Below are 23950 nucleotides of genomic sequence, written 5' to 3' on the forward strand. Positions count from 1 at the left end.
CATCAGCCGTCTCAACGTCGGCAGCAACCGATCGCTCTCCGATGGGGGCGGCAACGACTTCAGTAGCGGCAGGCGCCGGCGTGGCCGGCACGTCCGGCGGGCTCGGGACCACATCAGCATCAGCCGCCTCCCCTATCACAATGGCCGCCCCGGCAGAAGAGCCAGCCTCGGGAACCTGCTCCACGGCGACCGGTGCCGCCTGAGCCCCCTGCGGTGGAACGCCTTGCGAGAAGGTCGGCTGGACGGCAAGGCCTGGAGCGGCGCTGGCCACGCAAGCCGGCGCCGTCTTAAGGGCCTTCCGGGGTGCCTAGTCGGTCAGGCCATGGCTCCGCTTGCTGAGGGAAAAAGGAAAATCACGGCCGGGACATATGAACAAAAAGCCAGGACGAAGACATTCCGAGATACTTACCCGCTCCGGGCCATGATCAACCGGGCCTGGGGGGAAGTCTCTTGGACCTCGACCCCCGGAACCACCGCCGAGGTCCGCTTCGCCGGCAGCTTCGGCACCACCCTTGCTTTGAGCGCCCTGGACGCCCGGGGGCGGACTGCCCAGGCACTGTCACGGCGACCTGAGGGTCGCTCCCCTGCGCTGCCGGCGCGGGTGGTGGCTCTCGGGGAGCAGACGCTCCGGCCTGGCCCCCCGGGGTCGCCTCAGCTCTTCCGGCCGAGGGGTCCGGTGCCCTCTCGGATTGCCCCCGGCCCTCGGGCTGGGACCTCGGCGTCCCGACCCCGGGGACTGACGGCATCATCCCGCTCGGGGGCGGGTTTGACGGCTCCTGGCCAAACCCCAAGCCGGGGCTGAGGCCGAGGCGTCCAGCCATGTCGTCCTCCTCGTCATCATCTTCATCATCGTCGTCGTCGTCGGGCGTTTCCGGCGACGGCTCCCTTGAGAGCCCCTCCCTCTCCTGCCGGCGACGAAGCTTCTCCAAGGCGTCTCGAGCCCGCCTCCGCTCACGGGCCCGGGCCTTTTCCGCGTCTTTCTTCTTCTTCTTCTCCTCCGCGGCGACCCGCCGCGCTGCTCGGTCCACCGCATCCTGCGAGACCCGTGGCAGGGAAGGCTTGTGCCACCCCACCTCCTGAAGAAGGAGGAAAAACCCAACCGTAAGGACCAGGAGCAACCCGATGCAAGAGGAAGGAAGAAGCGGACACTCACCAGGGTCACGCACCCTTGGTCTGGGCGCATCAAAAGCTGGGAATAGGCGGTGGGGTCCGGCTTCCCCAACGCGACGGACACCCGCCCGTGGAGGGCGTCGAAGGGAAGAGGATCAGAGGACATCCGCGAGCCCTCCAAGTCAGCCTCTGGTGTCATCTCCCAAAGCGACAGCCGTCGCTCCGCCAAGGGAAGCACCCTCCGACGGTGGATGGCGGCAATCACTCCCGCAGCGGTGAGTCCCCCCTTCCGCAACACCTCCAAGGCCTGGAGAAGGGGTTCGAGGTTCTTTTATCTTTCGTGCGGGGTCCCGTGGCGCCAATCGTCGGCGGCAGTGGTGACTACTCGCTGGGAGAACGGCGGGAGCAACTCGCCGTCATTCCGGAGGTAGAACCACCGGTGCTGCCACCCCTTGTTCGAGGACGCGAGGATGGCAGGAATGTACAGCGACGCCCGCGACTGCCTCAGCAGGAGGGTGCACCCGCCGGCCCGCACCGCTGCGCGGACTTTCCTCTCCCCCGTCGGCGAGGCAAAAAGCTCCGCGAAAAAGAGATGGGTCCACAAATCCCAATGGGGGGGCGATCCCCAAGTACCCCTCGCACACCGCTACGAAGATGGCGGCCTGCGAGATGGAGTTGGGGGTGAGGTTGTGCAACTCCACCCCGTAGTGGTGCAGGATCGCCCGCATAAAGCGGCCCGCCGGCACACCGAATCCCCGCTCGTGGAAGGAGACGAAGCTCACGATGTACCCCGGCGGTGGGGACGGAGCGGCTCCGCCCACAGGAGGAATCCATTCCGGTCGCTGCTCATCGGTGAGAGGGCGAAGTAAACCCTCGCCAACCAGATCCTCCAGATCACTCGCCGTCACCGTGGAAAAAGGCAATGGATCGCGCGGCGAGATGATGGTCACCCGGTCAGCCATCACCAAGCGGAAGGGATGGCGGCGCAAGGGGCAGGAAGGGCGGTTTCCTCTTCTCTGGCTAAGTCTCTCGGGTTACGAAAACCTAAGAAGGAGGCAGGAAGCGGAGCAAAGAACCATCACCAGACCCTCTCCCGGGTATATAAAGACCAAGGCGAGACCGGTTCAAACGTTCCGCCTGGACCGGACGCGGGATTCGAAAACGCAAAGCAAACAGCCGTTCCTCGGACGACTCGTGCACGCGCAACGATCGCCTCGCCAACCACTCGCCCCGTCGCATTAACTCCGCGGCGGGACAGGCGGCGCCTCTGGCAGGAGGAGCGGGCGACGCTTCGCCTTCGCCATAATGACCGCGCCAGTAAAGGTACGCCGCGTCGTTCGATTTCGTATCCTTTTCTTTTTTCCTCTTTCTCTCTCTCTTGCAACAGGGACCGGGAAAGGGGGATACCCCGAAAAGGGTCCTTCCCCGTGAAGGAACCAGGCTCCGAGCCTCCCTACTAATCAGAGGTTCGAAGGCTGGCCCCCCGAAGGGTTCAACAGCCGCCTCAGATCGCGTGGGCCCTACACCCACTACTGGTCAGAGGTTCGAAGGTCGGCCCCCCGAAGGGTTACACGGCCGCCTCAGGCTACTCGGGCTCCGTGCCCATTACTGATCAGGGGTTCGAAGGCTGGCCCCCGAAGGGTTCACAGCCGCCTCAGACGCCGAGCGAGGGATGACCATGGGTACGTTCGATACATAACCAAGGCTCGGGCTGCGCTCCCGAGGTACCCTAGGACATTTCCGAGACCAGCGGGAGCGATCTTGTAACGGAATCCCATCAGAGGGAGGCATCGAGCCCTCGGACCCCATCGCTAGGGGACCGGGTCCGGCAGATCACCCGTAGGTACTTTTGGGCGTGCCTCTGGGCCCCTAGCCGACCCCTAACGAACGGGGCACGGACGACCACTCGGATTACCCGCTTGCAGCTCACCGGAGACACCATGTTCGGCGCCCATCGAGGGCAACATGGCGCTTTCCCCCCTCCTCCTTGCGGAAAGGCGACGCAGGGGCGTATGTAAAAAAGCCGAGTCTGTCCCTGATCGCCCTCTCGCCCTGTGCAGAGGCTCGGGGGCTGCTCTCGCAAACCCGGCTCCGGCCGAACCGTTGACAGCGTCAACATACCAGCCCAAGAACTTGGGACCCGACCGTACACCCGGGCTACGGCCAGCTTGCATGAGGGAACAACCAGACCAGCCGAAGCATTACGCGAGGCATTAAGACCTCGGAGGAGTGAAACCACTCCTCCGAGGCCTCGGGGGCTACACCCGGCGGGTGCGCTCGCGCGCACCCACCGGAACAAAACGCAACCGAGAAAGGCTGGTCCCCTTGCAAAAAAGTGCGACGAAAGCCTCCAAGCGAGTGCTAACACTCCCTTCGAGGCTCGGGGGCTACTGTCGGGGAACATAATTAGGGGTACCCTCAAGACTCCTAATTCTCAGCTGGGAACCCCCATCAGCATAAAGCTGCAAAGGCCTGATGGGTGCGACTAAGTCAGGGATCAGTCCATTCGAGCGACTCGATCACGCCTCGCTCGAGCCTAGCCTCAGACAAGGGCGGCCGACCCCGGAGGATTTCCGTCTCGCCCAAGGCCCCCCTCCAGCGGCGAACATATTTTCGGCTCGCCCGAGGCCCTGCCTTCGCTAAGAAGCAACCCTGACTAAATCGCCACACCGACCGACCAAGTCGCAGGAGCATTTAGTGCAAAGGTGGCCTGACACCTTTATCCTGACGCGCGCCCCCCGGCAGAGCCGAAGTGACCGCCGTCACTTCGCCGCTCCACTGACCGGCCTGACAGAAGGACAGCGCCGCCTGCGCCACTCCGACTGCGGTGCCATTTGACAGAGTGAGGCTAACAGGCAGTCAGGCCCCGCCGGAGGCACCATAGGAAGCTCCGCTTCGCCCGACCCAGGGCTCGGACTCGGGCTCAGCCCCGGAAGACGGCGAACTCCGCTCCGCCCGACCCAGGGCTCGGACTCGGGCTAAGTCCCGGAAGACGGCGAACTCCGCTCCGCCCGACCCAGGGCTCGGACTCGGGCTAAGTCCCGGAAGACGGCGAACTCCGCTCCGCCCGACCCAGGGCTCGGACTCGGGCTAAGTCCCGGAAGACGGCGAACTCCGCTCCGCCCGACCCAGGGCTCGGACTCGGGCTAAGTCCCGGAAGACGGTGAACTCCGCTCCGCCCGACCCCGGGCTCGGACTCGGGCTAAGTCCCAAAAGACGACGAACTCCGCTTCGCCCGACCCCAGGGCTCGGACTCCGCCCTGGCCTCAGCCGACGACCTCCGCCTCGCCCGACCCAGGGGCTCGGACTCGGCCTCGGCCACAGAAGACATACTCGACCTCGGCTTCGGAGGAGCCTCCGCATCGCCCAACCTAGGGCGCAGGCCAGCCACGTCAACAGGAGGCGCCATCATCACCCTACCCCGAGCTGACTCGGGCCACAGGGAACCAGACCGGCGTCCCATCTGGCTAGCTCCGCCAGATAGGCAATGATGGCGCCCCGCATGCTCTGTGACGACGACGGCTCTCAGCCCCCTTACGGAAGCAAGAAGACGTCAGCAAGGACCCAACCGCTCCGACAGCTGTCCCTCCGCCAGGCTCCATCGCTCCTCCGACGGCCACGACATCACACCAGCTGGGTGCCAAAATCTCTCCGGCTGCCACGACGGCATGTACTTAGGGCGCTAGCTCTCCCCCGCTAGACACGTAGCACTCTTCTACACCCCCATTGTACACCTGGATCCTCTCCTTACGCCTATAAAAGGAAGGACCAGGGCCCTCTTAGAGAAGGTTGGCCGCGCGGGGACGAGGACGAGAACAGGTGCTCGCTTGGGGCCGCTCGCTCCCTCTCCCGCGTGGACGCTTGTAACCCCCTACTGCAAGCGCACTCGACCTGGGCGCGGGACGAACACGAAGGCCGCGGGATTCCCACCTCTCTCACGCCGGTCTCCGGCCGCCTCGCTCTTCCCCCCTTCGCGCTCGCCCTCGCGCTCGACCCATCTGGGCTGGGGCACGCGGCGACATTCACTCGTCGGCCCAGGGACCCCCCGGTCTCGAAACGCCGACGTAATTAGGAAAGCTAGTGGAAGACTACCTTACCCGAAAGGGGCAAGGGCAGTAGGGGAGTTGCATGCAAGGAGGTTCCCGGGTTGATTTTGCTGCGATGGCGGTCAGACGGGGAATTCTTGCATGTGCTCTTCCCATAAACTGTAGCGGGTTTTCGGAAGCTAGTGGAACTTTGTAAAGGCCTCGTAGTGGATCCCTAGCCATTCACCTTGGTAGTGTCTAAGGGCCTAGCTAACCCTGGCGACATGGGAAACACGACTTGTGGGTAAAGGTTACAACCTCTGCAAAGTGTAAAACTGGTATACTAGCCGAGCTCACGGTCATGAGCAGCTCAGGACTCTCTGATGATTAAATTATGGAACCTAAACTCAATTTGTCATTTACATGAGATTTTTAATTTTGTTCTATTATTTTATTATGCTTTGGTATTTACTTACATTTAGTAATTGCTAATAAAATTTGACCAACTTATAAAAGCAATGCTCAGCTTTAACCTCTATTGTTGATCAGCCTTACACTTCATGAACTCTCACCTTTGGTGAGTTCATGCCACATTATTCCCCACAACTTGTTGAGCGATGAACATATGTGAGCTCACTCTTGCTGTCTCACACCCCCACAGGTCAAGAACAGGTATCACTAGTTGGCGCATGGTGGAGGTTGCGCTGTGTTCATGAGAGGTCTAGGTCGTCGTCTCCCAGTTGACTTTCTGGCGCCATGGATGGATTTTAGATCCTGTTATGTTTATCCTTTATTTTTGTAAGTCTTCCGCTATGTAATAAATACTCTGATTATTGTGACATTTATCTCTATACACTCTGTTATTATATGTGTTGTCTTTTTTGGCGCATGTATGAGATGCACCCGGCTTTGTCCCTTAAAGCCCGGGTGTGACACACTGCCAGATATATCAATGTCTGTTATGGAAATTTTTTAGTTTATCAGGAGAATGGATTGCTATCCCAACATATTTGTTATTATTGGATATTATTTACAATACCAGTAACTGTTGTATCAGCTGAAAGGGACTTCTCAAAGCTAAAATTATTGAAGAATTATTTAATGTCTATAATGTCTCAATAAAGGTCAAATGGGCTAGCAACTTTATGTAGCGAGAATAAATTGTTAGATGATATTAATATTTAAGCAATCATTAATGATTTTGCATCAAGAAATGTTAAAATACATTTTAAGGTGATCTATAATACATTTGAGGTAAAGATCTTACTTTTTTACCGCTCAGTTTTTTCTGCGATATATTCAATTATTTTAGTTAGTTAATATATATATATAACAATACAAATAGTTCTTATGATATTAAGGCCCCTACTTTTAATCCTATCCCCCCCTCAAATATCAGGAACGCCCTGGGTGCAGGGTGCGGCGGCGGCTACCGGCTTAGGCCGTAGGCCCTAGCGTATGCGTTAATGCGTATTTGCGTAATTGTGTTGCTTGTATGTCATATGCGACGAGCGGACAACGACAACTTGTGCGGACCTGTTTGGTTCAGCTTTTTTCTAACCAGCTTTTCTGAAAATCTGGCTGTGAGAAGAATCTGGCTTTAAGGAGAATCTAAGTATCATTACGATTACGTATGGAGGAAGATAAAGTTTTTCATAGGGCTCAGGATCTAGAAAGTGACGGATTCCTACTATTACAACAACTCAACCGATTATGTGTCTATGTTGATTTTGGATGGTTTTTATCCCAACGAATTTTATAGAAGCTGGCTGAAAAGCTGAGCGTTTGGTAGTCTGCAGCAGCTTTTGGTAGCCAGAAGCTGCCAGAAGTCGAAACAAACAGGCCCATAGTGTGTGGGGTGGGGGTATAGATCAAGGCCGCCTCTCCCAGACTATTAGATTATATTTATTATGAGACTAATCCGGAGTTTTTATAGAGATCAAGTGACAACTTTGATGCTTTTGAGGAGCACTTTTGTATACAAATCTTGATAATTAAAGAATCAATTATACAATATTAAAGCATCTCCAAAAGACTATTTATTTTTTACTCTCTATTTGACTCTTTATTTATCACTCTATAAAGATTAAACTTTAAATATAACATCTCATTCCAACAGACTCTACAACATGCAAGTTAGCTTGGCTAGCGAGATTTGCTAGCCAAATTTGGCTAGTGAGGGAGTCAATTTAGAGAGCCATATAGATTGTCAAGTTAAATGGCTAGCCTGTTGAAGTAGCTAAAATTTAGCTTCATAAGCTATTTAGATAGTCTCTTGGAGATGCTCTTAGTACGGTAAACTTATTCCTTTTTATTTGTTGACCAATTACATTCTTAGCTTGATTCTGGTTGTTTTCAATTGTTACTAGTGTTTTGATTCATCTAGACCATTACGAGGCCATTACGAGGACATCTAACTGTTCTACAAGGTTCGTGATACTAATCTTTTCAGATTATTGTTTAATTTTGAAATTAGATCTAAATCAATTTCCGTTACGTACGCAGCTGGCGCAGTGGCGACGGGCGTCAAAGTTAATTCATGACAGTGAATATTATGCACTAGCGAGGTTCCATCCAAATCAAACGCCAAATCATCCACAACAGGAAAAGAAGAGCAACAGACACACTAGCTAGTAGTAATATAATACTCTGATCTAGCACAAGCATCCACCGGGACAGCAGGGATTACTACCACAGGACGGGCAGCGGCATCCTCCTTTGCACCTGGAGCAGGAGCACACGCAGCCGCAGGAGCACTCCGGGCACGACGACGCCGGGGCACCGAGGCACGAACCGCGGCAGCACGCTCCCGTGCCGGTGCCGCGGCAGGACGAACCCCCCTCGCAGCACGACGACTGGCACTTGCAGCAGGAAGGTCGCATCTCACTGCAGCACGACGACAGGCCGCCGAGACACCGGTTGAGAGCGCCGAGGCAGCCAGCCGAGCACCCCTCACAGGAGAAGAAGCCGGGGCAGCTGCAGCACGGGGGGCAGGAGCAGGAGCACGGGCAGTCCGCGCAGCTGCAACCACTAGAGCAGCAGCTGCTGCACTGGGGTCGGCAATGGCCGCAGCCTGGTGGCGTCTTGCAGCTGCAGCTGGGAAGGCTGCAGGTGCAGCAGCCGGGGCTGCACGAAGGGGTCTTTGAACAGCGGCAGATCGGAGTACAGCACTGCGTGTCGCGGCAGGTGCAACAAGAACAGCTGAAGCAGCTTGGCGCATTGGGCTTCGGCAAGCAGTGGCACCAGCAGCACAGGCATGAAAAGCATGTGCGCAATTTTGATCTGCGCAAGGTTTCGTTTTTCATGAATTCGTAACAGTTCAATTATTATTCAGGAAATGCTGTAACAAATGTTAGTACATTTTCGAACTCTGACATGTCAGCATAGCCTCATAGAGTCATAGGCTTCGCCAAGGCTGCAAAATGTCTCAAAGCCACCACTAGAACAGACGTCGGACCAGTGATTTCAAGTCGTCCGACTAATCGCGATTAGTCGGGCTAGTCGGTTCTGTTAGCACGACTAGGGAGGCCGACCCGATCTGCTCGACTAATCGTCCGGTCGTCCGATTAGTCGTCCACTAATCGCGATTAGTCGCCCAATTTGGGTGGAAGCGATTAGTTGCCCTGGACTCCTAGTTTAGGTCAATAGTAAGTCTTGGCATTTATGTAGTAACTAGTAAGTCTGCAACTTTGCATCATATGAATTAGTGAGTTAGTGACTACTGAGTAATAACTGATGTTCAATTGTTCATGTTCTGAAACCTGCAATCTGAATTCTGTCTTCCAGTATTCATATTTGCTATGTTTGGTAATTGGTATTGCTTCCTATATGCTATATTGCTATATATAATTTAGTTAGTGACTGATGTCCATGTTCTGAAATCTGAATTGTCCAGTTCCAGTATTCATATTTGTTATGTACTTATGTTTGGTATTGCCTTCTATATGCTATATTGCTATATATATCAATATTATATACATAGGTCCTGCAAATATGTAAGAGCGTTGTAGGGACGTCCAGGTTGACTAGGACCCGACTAGTCGACCTAGTCGTCGTCCTAATCGCGATTAGTCGCCTGGTCGCCCAGGTGTATCGACTAGCAAGTCGCCCGACTTGAAATCATTGCGTCGGACAGCTTACTTTTTTTCCATACTTTTTCTTTGACATATCTGAGGAGCCACTTCGCCAGTATTATATATAACATACCTGATGCTTCTAAATTCTATTACTACATGGTATTTGTATATAAAGTTTAGTTGGGTCACATCGAATGTTTGGATGCCAATTAGAACAAGTAATTGTTGGCTAGATTGTTTGGATGCCAATTACAAGTAATTATTAGTTAACTATAAAACTAATTGCATAGACCATGGCTAATTGGTGAACTATTAAGCATAATTAATCCATAATTAACACATGTTTACTCACATGAGCAAATCATAGTTTAATTAGTTCACGTCTAGTCCTAATTAGCATCCAAACATCATGTCTGACCCTATTAAAGTTTAGGCCTAAGAATCCAAACACCCCCCTAAAGCTACCAAACTCTAGTACCAAAATTCAAAAAAAAAGAAGTTCTAAAAAAACTCGGTCGGGGAGGGAAAGACCGTTCTCCCGGTATTATATTAAAAAGAGACTCAAACGAAGGGTGGCGTGTAACCCGAGAGAGGGCGGGGCACACCGAGAGGATTTTTTTAACAATGTCAAAAATTCACCCTCGAGTGGGATCGAATCTAGAACCTAGAGATGCTACTCGGAAGCCTTAACCATTACGCAAAAAAAAGTTCTACAGAACGGAAATTCAGCCCTTTTAAACGAGGTAAAAAATCAGTTCTATAGCAACAATGTTCTATATTAAACTAGAACCTTTTAAAGGGTTTTTCTTTCATGATAAATGCTACTGTATTCAAAAGTAATGTTGTTTTACATGTTGGAGCAGGAACGTAGCATCAAATTGCTAGACCCCCTATTGTATTGGTTTGCGGTGCTACTTCAATTGACGGACTGCTTGCTTGTTCTCAGTGATTCATCGTATCTCCATCAAATCATTGTCGTTTCCCACCCAGTGTAACAGAATTTGAAACGAGCAATTAAAAACTTCAGTATTCCTGCCTGCCCATGAATCCAAAACAGTTTTGTAGGGATAAACGAAGTACCTGATCCACCGCGAGAAGCTGCAAGATCCATGTCTCCTTTTGCTTCTGCAAGCAGCAAAGTCAGCCAAAAAAGAGAGAGAGAGAAAGAGACACTGATAAGGGGAACCATGGGCCATGGTTCTGCTGGCCTGGCATGAGAGAATCAAGTTAAGAATTCATACACTGGTATCATTGGGTCGGTCTTTGCACTGACAAACTCGTTGACGCTGTCAAGAATTATTGGAAAGCAGTAGCAACTTTGTGAGCAAAACATCGTAATCAAAGACACACGCAACTATAATATTACTGTTCAATAGTACCTTTTTTCAAAAAAAAAAGAGAAAGAAGAACTGCACAGGACCCACCTACTGTATTACTATTATGTTGGTTTCCTGATACACTAGCTACCACTTATCCTGCAACCTCAAACAGGAATGTAAATGGAATCTGAGCTATGTGTGAACAGTCCAAATGTGGAGTATGAGACGACCAGGACAAGATATAATTAGTACACGAAGCAAACGTTCAAGAAAAACTACAGTGTACTTCTTCTCGCTGTTCATGTGAGTCTGTTTTCTTCCCAGGGGGGAATGCAATGCGTGGGGTCAAGGAATATCAAGCCACAAATGAAGATATTTTATTTATTGTTTTTTCCCTATTTTCTTGTCGCGACAAATGAAGTGGTAACTGCTGTTACAACTGCTTATTTCTGAATATCAAGTGAAATGATTCTAAAATGAAATAACAGAAAATAATGGTGCAGTGACGATGTTTGAGTTCCAGTTCCAGACGAGAGAAAGCGGAAGAGCGGGAGAGGGTTTTTATTATTTACTCATTGCAACATCGCGAGACGGGCTGAATGCGCTCGAGTCCCTGTATCTCTTGCTGCAAAAGGCGAGTAGTCCCCGTCAGTCAGTCGGTCAGTCAGGGAGGGGGCTCACGACAGGTGCAGCAGCGCTGCTCCGTCCATGTGCCATGAATGGATGCGGCAGTACGCTCCGCCCATTCATTGCCATTGCCGTGCCAGTTGCAAATGGGAGAAGCAAAGATCTGGAACGCTTTTTTTTTCTTATTGCTAGCAGAAGCTGATACTCATCCTGCCCACACAGCTTCGGCAAGATGGAGGAGTGTGCCAACACCCGCAACAGGCACTGAAACTAGGAAGAGGTGTAAAGCAGTGGTGGTGGTGGTGTAAAGTAACCCATGAACATCGTTGGGCGTTGGTTCATGGCGGCCTTTTTCTTAGTGTATAGTAGTAGTATTTTTTCTTGGCGAGAACAAACTTCTTTTTTTTATTGATGAAACAAGACTTGCTTCAATCGAGAAAGGGAAAAGAAAAAATCTTTGGGACAAAAACCCAGGCGAGGTGACCATGCCCGTCAGCCCTTGGGTGGGTGATCAAAGTTGCAGAGGGTGCCGGCACGTCGGATGAGCAGGTGAGGGACGCTTTTGTCGCCTCGAGCCTCGCGACGAACTCCCAGCCCCAGTGCCCCGGGACCCGAGCCGAGAAGGAGCTCGGCCTCGGCGCATGGACAAACTTTTCCCTGAGATTTCCTCCGGGTCCCTCCCTCTCCCTCCCTACGCGCTACCGCCTCGCTCCTCCTCCCAAGTCCCAAGCCCCGCATTGGATTTGGACGGGGGCGGGCGAACGCGCACGCACGCGACCACTAAAAGAAGAATGAACGAACAAATGAAAGCGGCGGTTGGTGCGTACCTCGAGGAAGCCGACCTCCCGGTTGAGGATCTGCACCTCGAGCTGCAGGCGGCGGCGGCCGCACAGGTCCGGGTACCTCGGCGGCGACTTGGGCTGCGGCGCTTCCCCCATCGCCCGCCGACTTATCGACCAACGGCCGAACCAGACCCTACGAAACAAGGCGACCGACCTAAGCTATGGGCTGGAGAGCTACTACTATCTAGCTGCCGCGGCCGCGAGCTAGCGCGGGTCCAGCCAGGGGAATGTGCCTGAGAGAGAGAGAGAGAGAGTCTGGGATATAGGAAGGGTGGCGGCGGACGGCTGTGTTTATAACCGGCTCGGTTGGGCCGTCAGGGCGAGAGGGGCGCTGTAGGCTCTAGCCGAGGCGGAAGGGGGCAGGTGGGGACGGCGGGGGAGCGTCTGCGCGAGCCGCAGCAGCCCTGCCCGCCGGCGGCTGAGGTAAGCTGCAGCTGCGTGTGGTGCTCGAGCGAAGGCGGGACGGAGACCCTCGCGCGCGTGTACGTACTTGTTGCCGGTGGCAGGCAGAACCATTGGCGCGCCATGGAAACGGTTCATGTTCATATATCAGGTTTTTATTATATTTTAATTCGAATATAAATGCATATTTTAAAAAAAGGAATTCATAATAGGTACCTTAAATTCGATTTTTTTCATTCAGATATTAACTAAATTCAACTTAAATTTATCATTATAAATTTCAATAAACATTCATAAAATTTTACTACTAGAGTCATCATTAACTAATCTCCAGTAGCAGATGGCTGTCATTTTCATCAAACCAATTAAAGGCGAGTTAGACTCCCTGGCATTCAATTTGCAGGGATTCAGACAGGCATCCGGTTTACAAACAAATTTGCAAAAATCATCCTTCCTTACAATAAGATGCGATCATATGAACCTCAATGAAAGCACGTGCAGCTTCCCCACGGCTAGAGTTTTTTCCGGTCAAATACCTCGTCATCCCACTGACAGTTTCTCGATCGAGAAAGGTTGGTTTCCAGTATTTGTTGGACAAGGTGCAAATACAGGATGGCGGTCTGGAAAGGGCGCAACATCACCCACGCTGGAAGACTTAGGCTATGCGCAGCCACGTACTGTAAAGGAAGCGCTACCAGTGTGCAGTTAGATATACAGTAAAGTAAACGCTGCAGCGGGCACTTCACCGGCTACCGGAAATATAAGGAGAGCACGGAAAAACCTTATATACAGCGTCTGTACCATCCTACTCTAAATCTCTCTTATGTCCTCTCCGTCGTGCGGTCTGCTCCAAGCAGGCAGGCACAAGTGGTACTGGGCGCGTGCAGTGCAAAGAGTAAAGTGGAAAAAAATAATATAATATGTGGTAGTTGGTATAGAGTTGATATATAGAGTAAATATGACTGCGAAGAATTGTGATATAGAGTAGATAATTTTGCTGACGAGGATAAAATATTCTTTTTAGAGTAGAAATTTAGGGTTCCATGAGTGTGGATAGCCTTATCCTTACATAGGCGGTGCTTTCCTCTCGGCCGACGCACAGGCTTTCCGTCCTCAACGCTGGAAGAGGTTCCTTACTGACCGACTTCTCTTTGCGGTAGCAACAAGAGTAACGATCGGTGATAGGGCAAAAACTTCTTTCTTATCATAGCGCCTGGGCGTATGGCCGGCGTTCAAGAGACATAGCGCCCAAAGTATTTGCGGCGTCGGGCAAACGCAAATTCGACAATCAAGGAAGCGATAGCTCATCATGGATGGGTGAGAAGTATCATCCTGCATGCCATGCATCTCGTCAACCGACCACTTGAGCCAGTTCGTTGAGCTTTGGGCAATCGTTCAATCTATGCGCCTCGTTCAAAATATTTTAGTTCCACAATTATTTTGTATTTTCGTCTTAAATAATAAAGGTAAGCCGAGATGTAAAAAGCTTAACCTTAAGTCGTGCCAGGTAAGTCTATGGCAGCTCGAGGACGAGCTGGTCCTCAAGGGAGGGGGAGATGTCATGGGCATCATAGGGAGCGAGAGGCAACAGCCAGGCTGGGATAAGGCTAGAGAATAAGATTGAGATGAGAGAATTGTGGAGAGTTGGTTAGCATCAGATAAGTCCAAGAAAGTAGGAGTTAGTTGAGAGTTTGTAGGAGAAGTTGGTTAGCCATAGGGCTATTTATAAGCCGCATGGCAGTAGGAAATAAATCAAGCAAGATCATTATCAAACCAATCTCTCTCTCTTGCAATGACTCTCAAGCGCCTATGGCTGCTACCCTAGAACCAAGCCTGCGGCAGAGGGGTATAACCTCGCCGGAGAAGACAGCTATCCCCATGGACGGGACGGGACGGGATCAACCCTGGGTTGACCCCGTCCCTTATTTTTTGAGGGATGGGTCCATCCACTATTTTTGAAGAATATTCTTTGACCCTAACTCTGGACCTCCAAACCAAACATGAGTCAAGTTACAATGATCCCATCCCATCCCTCTTCATCCTTCCTCATCCATCCATCCAAACACTACCAAAGAGGACGAGATAATGCAGGTCCTTACTCATGCAGGTTCCTATTCAACGTCGACAACATACAAAGCACAGTTCATAGGACATACTGACATTAACTTTAAGACGCTTATCTGGGAACCCTGGAGCACCATTGAAGTGCAAGCTCTTTGCCTGGCTAACCAATCGTCCTTTGATACAAAGAGTATGAAACATTAATTAAGATACAAGGTTCTAGATACACTCCTTTTTGTACTTTGTACTTAACCGTGTCTTAGGTGTGCTTTTATAACCGTGTACCTAAATTATACATGCTCTTGATTATATTTAATAAATTTATCTCACTATTTAGTTTTCATATGTGTGATTAGTTATGTAATTATGAATATATTAAGACCTACCTACAACTGGTATTTAAATATCCGATGTGACATGCTAAAACTTTAGACCGCGATAGTACGGCACTTAACTGAAGGACATGGGCCTTAGTCTTTTTTGCAAAGAGTCATCTTTTCAGACCCCGAAAAAGGAAGTGTTTTCTCTTTGTTGATACAGCACCTCATCCTACGGTACGGTATGACTTGGAGCAGCCTAGTACAGCCGTGGGCATGACAAGGTGGAATCACTAGCGTTACCTAGACCAAGCTGATTACTAGCTGAAACGCCAAACAAAGACCACGGTTTGTTTATCCGGCGCAGTCTGCGGTTTGTCCAGGACCAGGAGTGTTTGAGCCGCACGCGCACCCGCTTCAGCGGCAGGCCAGCAGCCCCACGGCGTCCCGCTTTTTTACCACCAGCTGAAGCTGCAGCTGCAGCACCGGCGGCTTTGCCTGCGGCCGCAAGGATTGGCTGGGGCGGCCTGACACTGACCTGACTGCCTGCCTGCCTCTGACGCCGGGTCCGATGCGGCAGCGCGGCATGACCACGTGAGGGGTCTGCCGTCTACTCGCCTGCCCGTGGCCGTGGGCCGGCCGGCAGGCGGCACGGTGCCGCCGCAGCGCAGAGGGCGTGGCGTGGGGGCTCACACCGTCACACGTCACGCCGCACGGGGCGTGCCTGTCCGGGTCTTGTTGTCTCATGACGGGTGACGCGTCGGGGATCCTCGTGGTGGGAATGGGAAAGGGGTAGCCGGCGCTGGCGCTCGTCGGATGCCGCCGACGCCCGTGCTCGTACGAGCCAGCCTGCACCTGCAGACAGGGATGCACCTTGCACGTAGCACAAATGGAAAGGGAAGGTCGTCAGAATCCTCACACGTTATTTTTACTAGAAAAAACAGCGCCCTATCGGGCGCTCTACAACCATTCACATATATCGAAAACAATAGAATCATGATAGATGACAGTAATATTGCATCATCGTAGTGTGTTTTCCACAAACATGTCATCAATATCTGTTGTGCATGAAATGCAATAAATATCGCACCACTGCAATACTACAATAGCCTAGAACAACCTTGAAGCTAGACGAATGAATCTTATAACTTGGAACTCATCTAATGTCATTTTAAAAACATATGTTCGTCCAACGATCTTCTCCCAATATGCTTCAAGGGTGACCCAAGATCGAGTAAACAACAAGGTTTTGTACCGACTTAGATCTTATTATTTCGAGAGCAGTACTATATTCTAAGAGCATAGGTAAGCTCTGAAGACTTCTAGTAAGACAAAGAAAGACACTGGATCTAGAAACCTAGTGAATAGTGAGTTGATTGCTATTTCTTTTTCCATTTCTTCTTACCTAATGAATAGCCCAACAATATGAATCAAAATCTTCAAGACAGATTAATCTTCATCTCTTCATCAACAAGCTCAAATATTTCACCAATTCCGAGATAATGTAAGAAATCGTCATTGTTACCACAACCAAATTCAAGGTGCTAATTCTGTTTGTTAACATACAAAATAAAAGGTTAAAAGATAACAAAATATGGCTTACCTAGTCAGCTTGATGTTCATATTATTATGCCGAGTGGTTATATAGACATATAAAACAAGAACTTAACAAGGTAACTAAGCTTGTCTAAGACTGAGAAGCATGACAACTTTAGCTTGCTAAACTTTATGAAATACAAAGATGATCCTTCTATAAATCATTTGTTACACACTGACAACATAGTATTCTAAGCCTAGCTAAAAGGGGATATAAGATAACATGAGAGGAACATTTCTACAATATAGTATGTTGTATTATGACAAAAGAAGAGGAAATCAAACCTACACGACAAAACTAAATAAAATATGTGAAACAAACCATCCCTCTGACTGGAAATGAATTTAGAATGAAGCTAATGGCTATATATTATTCAGATAAGAAAATACGCTACTGAAAAAACAATCTCATTTAGCGCACGGGGAATTTAGACAATATGGTAAAATGCTAAAGCGACACGATTAAGGTATAGAAGACGTTGCACTGCTCGTCTAATGAAGCAGTAAGTAGCAAGATCAAACCGCATGAGGTATCTTCTGGTGGGCTTAGCCTGAACGACCAAGCACCAGAATATAGGCTACTTCTAGAGAAGGTGCTCAAGTCACATAAACATAAACACCCTCTCACTGCCCTTTGTATACCACCGGACTGGAAGCAGCTTCTAAGTGGGGATGCTAGCGGCCACTTGCTCTCATGGTCATTGAAAGACAACAGTTTCAAGGGTTCATAGCACATAGAAATATAGGGATTCAACTGCACATATAGAGAAACCCTTGGTGTTCTAGAGAAATTTAATTAACCATTTGTCATATAGACTTGGATAGGAATAAACAATAGGCACAAATCCAAAGCTAAATGTACCTTTAAGTGATGGATAATGCATGAGAGATACCCTTGAATGATTTTCATCAAGCTATGCATCAGAGCATGTATGGTTATGGTACTGGAAAATATGAGAGGACATGAAAAGTTCTTGCAAAGATACTGCAATGCTAAAATAGAAAAAGGGGAAAACAGGAAACTGAAACTTTGTTGTCTTTTAGTTACCATTTTACCATTCACTCATATTGCAGGTGTTCATGTCTCGACTATCTTGTAGCTATAATTGTTAATACCCAGCAGGTCGTCCAATCTAGTGTGATGCTTGACATGTTCAAGGGCACTTATGAGGCTATCACAAAAGGCAACCCAATGTGGAACTAATTAATTGTCCCAGAAACGTCACTCTATTCATGGGACTCCAAATCCAATTACATTCATGTGCCCCCATACTCCAAGGACATGACCACATCTATTGTAATACAGTAGGTACCTTCTGTAATAGAAGCTGTTTATGCGCATGTACCATCAGAGTTGACTTGAGCACATGGAGGCACAGAACCTGAGCAAGGGGACCCCGTTTTAGCTGGTTCAGCCTCGTAGACAAGAAAATGGAATCCTATGTGTATATAATCGAGCAAAGTTCTAAAAAGGTGAATACGATCAGTATCTTCTCACCCGTATGCAAGTTTATGAGTCCTATTTGCTACTGTCCAGTAAACATTTCAGATACCATGTGTAAAGCTCGAACCTTCTGTGAGTTTGGCTGAGCTACAACTCAACTTAGCTGACTTTCAACGACGCTATTCCTTTCTTTTTTTTCAAATGATGTTTTATAATGTAGCAAACACAACTCCACAAAAAGAGAACATATGTACATTTTGCTAGGTACAGAGTGCAATACCAAGTATAGCCTTTGAACTATAACAAAAAAAACTCTAATATTGTCCCCTCTATTCTTTTTTACATATCACATTAGCTTTATCCTAAGTCAAACATTACAATCTTTGACCAACCGTTTTAAGAATCCTTAGTTCCACAACATATAAACTATATATTATTAAAGTATTTTGGGATCTAAAAACATAAATCTATATAGTTTTTTTTCTAAAAATATCAACAATCGAAGATATAAATATTTGCATGAGGCAGAATGGGTAAAAAATACGGAACTAATGAGGAACTTGGAAGCTTGTTGTTACCTAGGAGAATTCAGTTAGTCGTTTCTAGAGATCCTTTCGCTTGCAGAGTTTCAAGTTCCTTTCAACGATATTCTCTCTACATAGTTGGACACACAGTTAAATGGATGAAATAAGCTCTAAAACAAACATGCACCTATCTAAGTAATCACCTTCCAAGATAACTCATTATTCCTATAAGCATTTGTTAAGTTTTTTTGCTAGAAAAAAACAAATGCAATAGCAAACAGTGAAAACTGATCCACTATGGCAAATTGGACTTAAATCTTCTGTTTAGAATGACAAAGGTAGGAGATCTGTTTTTTTGGAGAAGGAAAGAACAACAACAAAAATGCATCACTTATTATAAACAAAATATATGTTTTCAAATCTCAAGTTATTGCTACAACTCAAACTAAATTGATATATGACACATTACTATATTATATTAGCATTCCATCAAACAATTTAATGGCATGATAAGTAGTGGTAGATGTTGTTGGGCCCAAAAGCTATATCAGTTATTACATCGGCGAGCAGCGGGAGGAGTTGAAACCTGGATGTCAAGATTTGTCGACATGTAATATACAAATCTGGACCTAGGAGCTGAATCATGGGGTGCACTTGCTTTGGATTAGCATCCTAATCCTCATGTATCCATCTGGCACAATAACCCTATTGAATCAGCTTTGGCACATCAATCAAAGGGGATGTTTGAGCTTAAAATTTTATTTTATGTATTGGCGCATCTCTACATAATGCCCACCCATTTTAGGCACTGAACTAATGGAAGTATAGAGTACCATTAACAAAATCTACAAAACAAATCAGGCTAAATTGGATGAGAGCGCCACTAACCTAGCCCTAGTCGCATTCTTGCAGCTGGAGTTAATGTAAAATACTCTATTTTCTTGTCTTTATCTAAATTAATAGAAGCATAGTTTGTAGTGACACCTGTAGGTTGTATATTTGTGGGTTCAAGCAGTGTTGTAGCTTTTGCTTCTACCGAGGTTTTCTATAAATATTGTCTGCTGAATCTTGTGTTAATTGGTCTTAGCTATCTCCTGCTAGCTACCACATGTCAGCATAGATGTAGTAGTGTGGAGAACCAGGGTGTCAAACTGGGATGCCAAATGTGGCCTCCTTTGTAATATGGTTTTAGGATTTGCTAGACCATGTTATTCTCATCTGATATCTAACATAATCAAACCCCATTTTTTCATTCACCTTCCTACTGAAAACACAAAATAAAAAATGTAGCATTTTCCTAATGGTCTATGAAAATATAGTTCATGAACTATAGCTTCTTCTGACCATTTCCCATAGGCACAACAAAAAAGTATCAGTATGGTTCCAAAAAACAGTGTATACCTATGAATAGAATGAATCTTGCAACAGGGGCACATGTACATCCAATTACCTCCACCTCACGCTCTCTCACAACACATCTACGTGGGGGGGGGGTTGTCTTATCTTCATGTTGCCTGGACTTGTTGCTTGCTTTTCTTGCATCGCCTTTAGTCGTTGCCACTCTGCACTTCAATTTCTGAAATAACTGAATGTCTCTATCTGTTCATCCTGGACTCCAGAAAAGGGAGGCAACCCCGATGGGCAGTAGATCTTCAGTCCATTCCTAAAAGTAGAATTGGTTCAGTTAAAACATAAACCAAAAGCTCAACTAACAGTTTACATGATGAATACAATTGCCTTTTATTTGAAAAGATAGCACTCTATATTTCTATCTACATGTTATAGTTGTGCCCACCGTGAAAAGATTACATAATAATGAGCTTCTCAGGAATGAAAACAAACTTTCCTAGATCCTATATTGTGGGCCAAGAGCACCATCAGGGCTGCGATAACAGTGAGAATGGACTAACACTATGGTGGACAAGAGCTGTCTGCCCAGAACCCAATTCACAAAATCGTGAATGCATATGGAAGCATGAAACACGTATGAATATGTACGTCGTACCTGCGAACACATTGAAGAAGCTAATGTCCCTTCTGCAAGAACTTGATGACGCATTGCCTATCCAGGAGTCCAAGATGTGACCGGGGAAAAGAGGAGAAGATAGAAACCAGTGGATGTGAGCGTGCGAAGGATGTGCACCTCGAGGAGGCGGTCTTGGGGCTCATCATAGATAAGCGGGATGATGCGCGCGCCGACAACCTTGACGAAGTTGGTGTAAAAGGCGCCTATGTAGGAGGTCGCGGTGGTGCTGTGATCCTGTCGCCCGCGCCATCCGCCGGGTTCGAGACGATGCCAGGGCATCCACAAGAACCGGACGGCACCTCCGGCCCAAGTCGCCACCGCGGGGGTGGAGGAATCACTGTTGTTTAGGGTTTGGGATTTTTTTAGAAAGGGGGCTAGGGGTGCGGAAGGAGGAGAATGGAGATGACAGTGGCCGCGTGAGAAAGAGTACAAAAAACGAGAAGTCGTGAGCGGTTCGCCCATGTCGTTGGGTCCCACCACGTGAGGCAGAGCAGCAAGTCAAATGCGGCGCGCAGTTGATGACGTGCAAGGCTGGGGCAAGGACTCTGACGCGCGTCGGCTCGCGATAGGCAAATGGCCCATGAATCGTGGAGAGGCGTCCAAAAGGGGTCAGGTTTTAATAACTCTGATAATTCTATTAGATTGAAACAATATGATCTATCAGGCTAGACGAGGGCAATGTTGTAATTTCCTCGTAGAGACGTGTTATGCACACCCCTGAGCTTTTCTTCGTCTTACTTTTATTGGCCCCAGCTACTCCATGTTGCTTAAGTTATCGTTTTGTTCTTCTATGTCACGAAGGTGTCCATCATCTGAAGCTTATATTGTTGAACCTGTAACGGACTTGCAAACAATCCAAAACTCATCATCTCGAGGACCTGACCTTCGGCCAGCTGAGAGCATCTGCAGTAGTCACCTAAAAAAAGTGATCCTAAATATGTATTTAGGAAGCTGTTAAACCGGCTTTGGGAGAGAGAAAAAACTTGGTTTCCATCAGATCCTGAAATTTAGGAACTAAAACAAATTTAAATCATCGCTGCTCAAATCAGATGGACGACGAGGCCACCCAAGTGAAGTTGGACTAGGCCGCACCAGGTGCATCTATGACGTTCCACGCCCTCTGCAATGTAATGGTGAAGGCTTTCTCTGTTTTTTTTGCATCTTTTCAACTAGTTCAGCAGTCTACAGCTGAGTGCGATTCAGCAATTAGTTGGCTTGCCTTTGGCACCTTCCATTTTTTCTGCAGTACGCTATCGGTAGCCTATCTTGATTGATGGCCTTGCGCTCCATCGTATTGGCTTCACAGCCTAATTCATTATGTATTTATAGATTGTTTGATACAAGTCAAAGTCGATTGCTTTCATCACGTGTTTTGGATGAATCATCTTCGGATGACGACGACGAGTTCATAATTAGCGCGGCTCAAATCATTCAAAGTGTCTCACGAAGAAAGCCAGGAGGTTCCGTACATGGACGTGTATACATATATCGAGATAGAGAAGCTGGGCACACTAGATTGTTTCAAGATTATTTTGCAGAACATCCCACATATGGCCCAAGTGTTTTTCGATGAAGGTAGATGTCTATTCATTTTAATACTCAGTATGTGTAGTATATGTACATTAGTTTTCTTATTCATTTTATTGTAGGTTTAGGATGCATCGGCAACTATTTCTTCGTATAGTGAATGTTGTGGAACAACATGATGATTACTTTGAGCAAAAGAGAAACACAGCTCACCAAAAAGGGCTAAGTTGCTTACAAAAGGCAACTACAGTATTTCGTATGCTAACTTACGGAGTACCAGCGGATGCTATGGATGAGTACGTACGTATTGGAGAGAGTACAACTTTGAAAAGTTTGAGAAGGTTTGTTAAAGCTGTTGTTGACATTTTTGGAGATGAGTATTTGAGGACACCCAATAATAATGATACAACCCGGTTACTTGCACTTGGGGAAGAAAGAGGGTTTCCGGGTATGCTCGGGTCACTTGACTGCATGCATTGGAGGTGGAAGAATTGTCCGTAAGCTTACCAAGGCCAATATTCTAGTCATTATCATACACCTACTATAATTTTAGAGGCAGTGGCTTCACACGACCTATGGATTTGGCATGCTTTTTTTGGTTTACCTGGTTCTCTTAATGACATCAATGTTCTTCACCGATCTCCACTATTCGCAAAGCTATCAAATGGAGAAGCTCCACGAGTGAACTACAACATAAATGGCCATAACTATTCAATGGGATACTATCTTGCAGATGGCATATATCCATCTTGGGCTACATTGGTCAAGACAATTCCAGAACCATGAGGCAATAAGAATAGATACTTTGCCACAGCACAAGAAGCAATACAGAAGGACGTGGAGCGAACTTTTGGGGTTTTGCAATCTCGTTTTGCTATTGTCCGGGGGCCAGCTCGACTTTGGGATGAAGAAACATTGAGTGACATAATGACAGCTTGTATAATCATGCATAACATGATTGTTGAAGATGAAGGAACTGTAGATCCCGACGAATGTTTTGAGAATGGGGGAAACAATGTGGAACCCTCCCATGATCATACTGCGGATTTTGACGAATTTATTGCGAAACATAAGGAAATAAGGAACCAAGAAACTCACCATCAGCTTCGACAAGATCTAGTGGAGCACCTGTGGCAGCACCACGCAGATCAATATAGTTAGTGTTTTCATTATAAATTATTGTAATTTTCTGTTTTTGTTACTTGCTTTTATTCGCGCCAATTGCCGCAGTTTCTCAATCCTAGGTGATAGGCCAGGGAAATTTATTGTGACAGCGAAAATTATTTTGATAGAGAACAAGGGTTGCTTTCTGTGTCTTCAGAGCTATGCTTATCCTTATTTTCGTTAGGTGATTCTGAATACACTTATAAGCCACCATATTTTCCATAATACTGAACTGAACAAGGTGGTTGTAATCCATAATACTAAACAAAGTGAATTGAACTAAATAAGTCACCATAATTTCCATAGTAATATTGAACCGCACATGTAGCAACAAAGTGCCTATAATCCCTCCGCTAAAAGAGCACTGCATTCTCACAAAGCGTTCTCACAGATAGTACTGAAATATACTTGAACAATATGATGTGCAAAGATGAATACAAGTATGTTGAAGTAAGGCTCACCAAATTCTTACAAAGTATGCAACAAAAGGTGCCTTAACCGTACCAAAATAATGCAGTAAAGGAAATATGAGAACCATTCTTATTCAGAACCATATAGTATTCAGAACCATTGTTATTCAAGTACTGACAACATAGTGTTTACTAAAACTAAAAATAGAAACCCCTAAAATACTTTTATCCACCTAATGATAGTACTTAAACTGAAAATAGAAACCACTAAAATACTTTGATCCACCTAATGACAGTACTCAAACTAAAAATAGAAACCACTAAAATACTTCGATCCATCTAATGACAGTATTCAAACTGAAAATAGAAACCACTAAAATATTTTGATCCACCTAATGACAGTACTGAAATTGAACATAGAAATCACTAAAATAGAAACCATTGGTCCCTACCAACAGCAAAGTGCCATAGAACTGCTTT

The 23950-nt window shown here is 47.6% G+C and overlaps 1 protein-coding gene and 1 pseudogene across 4 annotated transcripts; one reads left to right on the forward strand and one right to left on the reverse strand.

The window, feature by feature from the left end:
• Nucleotides 1-7661: 7661 nt before the first annotated feature.
• LOC100216878 (keratin-associated protein 5-4) lies at nt 7662-12478 on the reverse strand. Of its 4 annotated transcripts, none has more exons than XM_008667116.4 (5): nt 11985-12478; nt 11103-11155; nt 10453-10497; nt 10292-10336; nt 7662-8417 (listed from the first exon to the last, which is right to left on the reverse strand). In XM_008667116.4, the coding sequence occupies exons 1-5, from the start codon at nt 12093-12095 to the stop codon at nt 7790-7792; spliced, it is 882 nt and encodes a 293-aa protein (XP_008665338.1). In that variant the 5' UTR covers nt 12096-12478; the 3' UTR covers nt 7662-7789. The 4 variants fall into 4 exon arrangements, with proteins under 4 accessions (XP_008665338.1, XP_035820192.1, XP_020402633.1 ...); XM_035964299.1 differs by adding an exon at nt 10636-10686 and having other exon boundaries at nt 10292-10497; nt 11985-12232; XM_020547044.2 differs by lacking the exon at nt 11103-11155 and having other exon boundaries at nt 10292-10497; nt 11985-12474.
• An 8994-nt stretch (nt 12479-21472) lies between these two features.
• LOC109942021 (uncharacterized) lies at nt 21473-23057 on the forward strand (annotated as a pseudogene).
• The last annotated feature ends 893 nt before the right edge of the window (nt 23058-23950 follow it).

Source organism: Zea mays, chromosome 1 (assembly GCF_902167145.1).
Source record: "Zea mays cultivar B73 chromosome 1, Zm-B73-REFERENCE-NAM-5.0, whole genome shotgun sequence".
NCBI classification, from domain to species: Eukaryota; Viridiplantae; Streptophyta; class Magnoliopsida; order Poales; family Poaceae; genus Zea; species Zea mays.

Coding starts and splice junctions, on each gene's coding strand:
- LOC100216878 (XM_008667116.4), bottom strand. CDS start 12,095: ATGGGGGAAGCGCCGCAGCCCAAGTCGCCGCCGAGGTACCCGGACCTG. Junction 11,156..11,984: donor GGGAGGTCGGCTTCCTCGAG/GTACGCACCAAC, acceptor CGCCTTTTGCAG/CAAGAGATACAGGGACTCGA. Junction 10,337..10,452: donor ACCGACCCAATGATACCAGT/GTATGAATTCTT, acceptor TGCTGCTTGCAG/AAGCAAAAGGAGACATGGAT.